The 6,705-nt window shown below is 53.3% G+C and overlaps 2 protein-coding genes across 2 annotated transcripts; both read left to right on the top strand.

Moving 5' to 3' along the window:
* Positions 1-1,028: 1,028 nt before the first annotated feature.
* Positions 1,029-2,138, top strand: VDBG_08558 (fungal cellulose binding domain-containing protein; the record flags this gene model as incomplete). The annotated part of the gene is made up of 4 exons (XM_003001467.1): positions 1,029-1,424; positions 1,506-1,548; positions 1,610-1,652; positions 1,706-2,138. 4 exons carry the CDS (start codon positions 1,029-1,031, stop codon positions 2,136-2,138), a joined length of 915 nt encoding a protein of 304 aa, XP_003001513.1.
* A 643-nt stretch (positions 2,139-2,781) lies between these two features.
* VDBG_08559 (6-hydroxy-D-nicotine oxidase) lies at positions 2,782-4,275 on the top strand (the record flags this gene model as incomplete). Its single annotated transcript, XM_003001468.1, has 2 exons — positions 2,782-2,826; positions 2,899-4,275. 2 exons carry the CDS (start codon positions 2,782-2,784, stop codon positions 4,273-4,275), a joined length of 1,422 nt encoding a protein of 473 aa, XP_003001514.1.
* Between the last annotated feature and the right edge of the window lie 2,430 nt (positions 4,276-6,705).

Genomic DNA, 6,705 nt, shown 5'->3' on the forward strand with positions numbered 1-6,705 from the left:
AATATGATACAGATGGAATTGGTAAATTGTCGACTATTCCAGTCAGCTCTCCACTGTGTTGATTCCAAAAGTCGAGATTGCTGCTTGAGCGAGCCTTCGTTGAACAGGCGAAGCCCTCAAATTAGAGAGAGAATCTTGCCTCAAGCGCGGCATAGTCTGCGCTGAGAGTCTACAGCTCGAGGCCCAATGCTCTTCTTCTCAGATTCTCGCCCGATATCATAAACGACGCGAAGAACCGAGTGCTTTCCTATTTTGCCAGAGGACTTTATCTACATGATACTGCTGGACGATAATCCTTGAGGCCAACTTGGCCAGCTCAAGATCATCCCCCTTGACCTGGGATTTAATTGCTATTCGCGCCTCGATGTTTCAGATGTTTCAAGACAGCAGGAGGTGTCCCTGCAAGCGAGCTTGTTACAACGCCTTTGGCTTGGTCACCTCCACATGAGTGACGCACGAGCGGGAGGCTGATCCAAACGATCCTGAGTAGTTGGGTATAGGGCTGAGTCAAAGAGGCGAGTCAACCTTCGCAAGCGGTTAGTGACACGCTTTCTGGGGGGCGCGGAAATAGGAGGGACAGGACATTAGCCCGTGTGCCGGCCTAGACTTACGAGTCCCGCGAATCGGAAAACAGGTGTCTCTTGTACCGTGGAGCAGGCCCCTGGAGTGGCTAGAATCGAAATCAGATTTGTTATGCATCGCCAAAATGATGCCGAGATGAAGGGCAGCGATCTCTTCGTCAACCCAGGTTATAGAGCGAGCGCCAATGGTAGGGGGCGAAGAGAAAAGATATAGAAGAGCTCCAGATCCGACTCCAACACGTCTCTGCTTTGGTCTCAGAGCATTACCAGTTCTTTGCTACACTCTTTCGTTTTTTTTTATCACATTCTTTTACACTATATTACTTTCCTTTCCAATAACACGCTAGCCGTTTACGTTTGTTCGACTCGAAGTCATCTTCAGCAAGAATCAAAAACTATCACCGAAAAGTCTGCCACGGCTATTTACCCTCCGCATCTACTGCAACAATGAGGTTCTCCATCCTTGCCGTCGCGGCTTTGACGCCCCTCGCGTCCGCTCACTATTTCTTCGACAAGCTCATCATCGATGGTGTCGAGACTCGCAGCAATGAGTTTGTCCGGTCCAACACTCGTCCGGCCAAGTACAACCCCACCAAGTGGGAGAATGTCCGTGACGACATGACGCCCGACGTCAACGACTTCCGTTGCAACAAGGGTGCGTTCACCTTTGCTGGCCAAACTGGCACTGCCGAGGTAAAGGCGGGCTCCAAGCTTGCTGTAAAACTCGCTGTTGGGGCCACCATGCAGCACCCCGGCCCTGCCCTCGTCTACATGTCCAAGGCCCCTGCCACGGCCAAGGCCTATGAAGGTAATGGAGAATGGTTCAAGATCTTCGAGGAGAGCGTTTGCAACGCCAGCGGCGACTTCACCAAGGATGCTTGGTGCACATGGGACAAGGACACGATCGAGTTCACCATTCCCAAGGATACTCCTGACGGAGAGTATCTGATCCGGCCGGAACACATTGGTATGCCCACTATCAACCCATATCTTAACAGGTCAACGGCAGCTAACAATGACTTGTAAAGGAGTCCACGGTGCTCATGTTGGGCAGGCTGAGTTCTACTACACGTACGCTATTGCAGTTCTTCTAGATGGACTAGCGGAAACTGACGGTGTGACAGTTGTGTTCAAGTCAAGGTCACTGGCGGTGGCAACGGCACCCCGGGCCCCACTGTCAAGTTCCCTGGTGCCTACAAGAAGGATGACCCCTCGTTCAACTTTTCCATCTATGGAGGTGTGAAGGATTATCCTATGCCTGGCCCAGCCGTTTGGACTGGTGGTCACAGCGTCGGTTCCGCTGATCCTGCTCCTGGCGAGAGTGGGCCAGTTCCCTCTGCCACCAGCACTGTCGCTGCCACCCCTGTCGAGAGCGAGCCTGTCTTTGCTGCTCCGAGCGATGTCGCTACCACCGAAGCCGCCAGCCCCACCGCCGCCCCCGGTTCGGGCTCCGGCTCGGGTGGTGACTATGAAGAGGTCTGCACACGCACTCGCCGCCGCCGCCAGCGCGGCCGCAAGGCTCGCCGTGCATTCCGCGAGTCTCTCCGCAAGCTGTAAAGCCGTATGCATCGGCCAGCTTACTTAGCAGGCTATGAACAGCAACTGAATTGTGGAGCTGTAGGAGCGTGTGTTTCATGGTGTATGTCAACCAAAACCTGTTCGAGATAAACATCATGGAGACCGCTGTGAGGATCAGGATGTTCCTTCAGAGAGGCGTCGCCTGGCGCGGTTCGGCTCTTGTTTGGAAGACCCTGACACCCTGTTCTTCGTACATGGTCTATTCTTCTGTATATTTGTTGGAACAATATCATTCCGTGCTGCCGCAATTGTAGCCGCAGCACATTTCTACCTGGAACACTTCGGGTTCAGTTTTGCTTTGCAAGCTGGAGCCGAGACAAGGATCGCTCAAAGTCGCCATTGCTCGCCCTTATCCTCGTCACTGCATCGGAGACTGGCAGCTGCCGGATAGCTTCCGCGGCGCAGGTCGCTACAGGGGTTCATGTCAAGAGGACCCAAATGCTCCGGATACTCCGATACCGTGCCGTGCTGCATGCATACAAAAGACGTTGGGGGCATGCATCGGCAAGACGTCTTTGATCATATATGTCCAGCTGGCATTGATTTCTATCGACCTCGTTCCGCTACCTGACTGAAAGCAATGTTCCTTGCCCATCGTCTAGCTCTGTTGCTATCTGCTACTATGTCTCTTGCTGCACGCGATTGTAGCGACGAAGGGGTGGAAGCTGTGAGTCCTCAGCGCCGCCTTAACGTTTCTCACCACTGAATGAGAGAAATTTTTGACACCTTCAATTTATAGTGCGAGGCGCTCCTCTCGGCGGGGCTTGGGGACCAGGTCCTTGCTGTGGCCGACGCAGCATACGAAGCCTGCCTCGAGTCATGGTGGTCAAGCAGCTCGAGACTTCGACCCGCTTGCATAGCTCGACCGAACAATGCACAGAATGCCGCCACGGTAGTCCGTGTCCTCGGTCAGAATACGACGAGTAACTTTGCTGTCCGCAGCGGAGGACACAGTCATCGGGCAGGAGGCAATAACATCGACGGCGGTGTGACTATTGATCTTGGCTATCCGAAAGCTACGACATACAACACGGAGACAGATATCGCCTCGATCGAGCCTGCTTCTAGATGGGGTGATGCATTTCTCGCTCTCGAAAGGTCTGGTGTTGCCGTGCCCGGAGGACGCGATAGCAATGTTGGCATCGGTGGTTTCCTGACTGGCGGGGGCAATTCGTACTACACTGGCCTGTACGGCTTCGGCTGTGATAGCGTTGTCAACGCCGAAATCGTCTTGGCCGATGGCAGTATCATCAATGCCAACAAATACAGTCATCCTGACCTCCTCAAAGCGCCCAAGGGCGGCTGGGGCAACTTCGGTATCGTCACTCGCTTCGATCTCGAAACATTCCCTTCGAAGCCTTTGTGGGGAAGTATACGTGCATCAGAAAAGTCTCACACAGCGGCTGTCGGGGCTGCCATGGTGAACTTCACAGCAATCACCACAAGAATCCAGAGGCTGCGTACCTTATCAATTTCACCTACAATCCTGGAATGTCTCCAGACATCCTTGTTGCCCAAGTCATCGCTGACACAAGTGGCAAGGAGGCACCTCCGGTTTTTGACCAAGCCTTGGCAGCTCCAAAACTCTTCAACGACATTAAGGTCCGATCCGTGGGTAGCATGTCAAATGACTATCTTCTGCCTCCTAGCCTACAGTCAGTCGAGCGTCTTCAATCTTGGTATAGGTAATGCTAACAAGATCCGTCACAGCAATGTCTGGTTTACCTTGACTTTCAAGAATGATGAGCGTGTCATTCGAAAGTCTGCTGAGCTGCTCGAGAAACTCGTAGCCGAGATGCTCCAGACTGTGTCGACGAACGAGCTGGGCACCCAGAATCTTTTCCAGCCCATTCCAAAGTTTTTCGCCGAGATCGGGGAGTTTCGTCGTGGTAATGTCCTCGGCTCGACCAGGTCGAGGGGACTCCCCCATGTGGCTCCTCGCTTGTACCGTCAGGAACCCAAGCATGAGACGCTGCTACACGAAAAGGGATTGGAGATGAAAGCAGCCCTGGAGGAGTTTGCCAAATCGATTGACGCGCTTCAACCATGGGTCTACATCAATTATGCTGATCCCACGCAAGACCCAATCTCGAATTATGGCAAAGCCCAACGTTGAGTTCTTGCAGAAGCTTTCGGCGAAGTATGACCCCCCCTGCTATGTTCCAGCGCAGAATGAGAGGTGGATTCAAGCTTCCCGACTGCTGCCAACTAGATAGAAATATCTAAACAAGTTTTCAACGTTTATCCCGATCATGGTCACCTGTATTAAAAGGCCTGCTTTTGTCTTAAACGAAGGACTCTTGAATGACGGCCGTGGGCCATGCAAGCCACTTATGTGCTGCCTCGGAGGCCTGGCGTACCTCGTTCAGTATATGCTTACCCCATCCATCTATGAACCAGTCCCGTGGAAGTTCCGCAACAAACAGCAAAGGTGCCGGAGAGGATTCCAGCGGATGGGTTCTTTTCCTTCCAAGTCCGCTCTCACCCAAACCCGTTTGGATTCTTGATATAGCTATTGATCCCCCATGCTGCACCTTCCCCCTTGATGACCGACTTTGGCTCGTTCATGGTTCCAAAGTCGTCCGGGAATGCATTCGATAGCATTGATGTCGTGTTGGTAAACCGTCTTTTTTTTTTTTTTTTAAAAAGGCCCCCGAGACCCGAAACTTCATCCATAGCCTCGGGGTTTTTCCCCGAAAGAAGGTAAAGCTGAAACTTGATGCTGAGTTGCTATGTCTGCGGCTTCGGGCTCTGGTTCTTGGGCGAGGACGCCTGTCAGGATGGTTGGCCACCCAAGTGTATCGACAACAAAGCGCACCCCAGAGATGAGCGACACCCAGGGTACCTCTCCATTTCCTGCGACTACTAAAAGATTCCCAGGACTGGGACCTCTGGCAAACGCTGTGAAGCAGATCATTACGGTAACCATGTACAGGGCTTGCACGTTTCCCGGCTGATGAACGGGAGAAGATCGGTGGCCTGCTGCAAGGCAGTAGTAGAGTGCCGGTCGGCCAGTGCGAGGAAGCGAAAGGCATCCTCGGGTTGTAACCTGACCTGATGAAGGGCGGCCAGGGCCAGCATGCCGTTGAGGACACAAGGATGGCGGAAGCCGAGGGCGGGTGCTTTATCCCGGTAGAATTTAGAGCTGTCCCCTAAGGTAGGTGCCGTATGGACCATGAAAATGTGAAAGAGCTCAATATTCTCGACATCAAGAAGATTTGTGAGTGAGTTTGAAAACTCTGACGGTTGCGTTGACGGCGGGGTTTGTGAGGTGATTCCGGATCCCACTTCGGGACTTTGCGCTGAAGGCGAACCGGAGTGGACCTGTTCGGCCCAGGAGCTCCAGTCTGATCGGGGCCGGCCCCTCCGTCTTAATTCAGGGATCTGGGGCTCCTCGGTATGCTTCGTCTGGGCCTTGAAAATGGCCGTTGGCAGAAAGTCGCAGGCAACTCCAAAACGTTGACAGTTGCCGCACTCTGGTTTGGCTTCATCACACTGCACGGTGATTGTGAGCTTGGCAGTTGCTTTTGCTAGGTATGCAAGCAAGCGGTGGGGGAGACGTACCTTGACTTTTCTCCTCTTGCACGTCTTGCAACCGAGCCGCGATTTGCGATGGTGTCGTCTCCCCCCCTTTTTGGACGTGTTTGCACACTTCCTGCAGCAACAAGTCTCTCCTGCAGCGGGCTCTTGTGAAGCTGTGCAGCGCGACTCGCTGTCCGACATGGAGGCGGTCGCAAATGAATACGGTAAATAAGCAACGACGGAACTTGCTGGCGAATGGGCTTCTCCGGGTTTCATCAGTTATGAGGGCAGAATAAGTTGGAGCATTGAGTCCGACATTTTACGAATCCTGAAGGTCACAATTCTTGAAGAAGGCGGACGTCGAGTGGTCAAGCAGACGCCAAGCGTTCCATGGCTAGTCCTTCCCCGGGCTTAGGCGCTACAATCTTGGGACACTTGGTTGCTAGTACCATGGTGATCCCAGTCCCAGGGGACGGATTTGCAAGCGCTGGCGAATGAGAGGGCGGTAAGGTGGAGAGCTCGCCGTGGATTTTCGCACCGAATGCGTAAATGCATTGATTGGTTATCTGCTAGCAGTGGGCCAACACGAATAGCGGATGGGAGAGACATAGAGATGGAAATGCGCAGGCTCACAGGGTTAGGTGATATAACTCAAGAGGTAACCGATATGGCTCAATGGGACTCGATTTCCCAGTTCCCCTCCATGGTGTTTGTGTTTTGGGCCTTGATGAAGAGGGCCGTTGTAGGCCTCTCTGGCTACACTGCCAGAGCCCACTCTTGATGAGGGGCCTTGCGGTAGGTGACAGATGCTAGAGGCGTCTCTGAATTGATGACGTCTTCTCTCAGACAAAAGCGCGGCTCAGCTGGTGTCTCGCTAGCCGTAAACAAAGCCACAGCATTTGTGTAGCCTTCATTGTTGGTGCCCCCAGAATCCCGGCCTCAATGTCGCACCGACACCATTAAGCCGACAACATGCTGTGACCCGCCTTACGATCGCTCACTCCTGTGTTGTAACACGCTGGGA

This window comes from Verticillium alfalfae, genomic scaffold, assembly GCF_000150825.1.
Source record: "Verticillium alfalfae VaMs.102 supercont1.12 genomic scaffold, whole genome shotgun sequence".
Classification (NCBI taxonomy): Eukaryota; Fungi; Ascomycota; class Sordariomycetes; order Glomerellales; family Plectosphaerellaceae; genus Verticillium; species Verticillium alfalfae.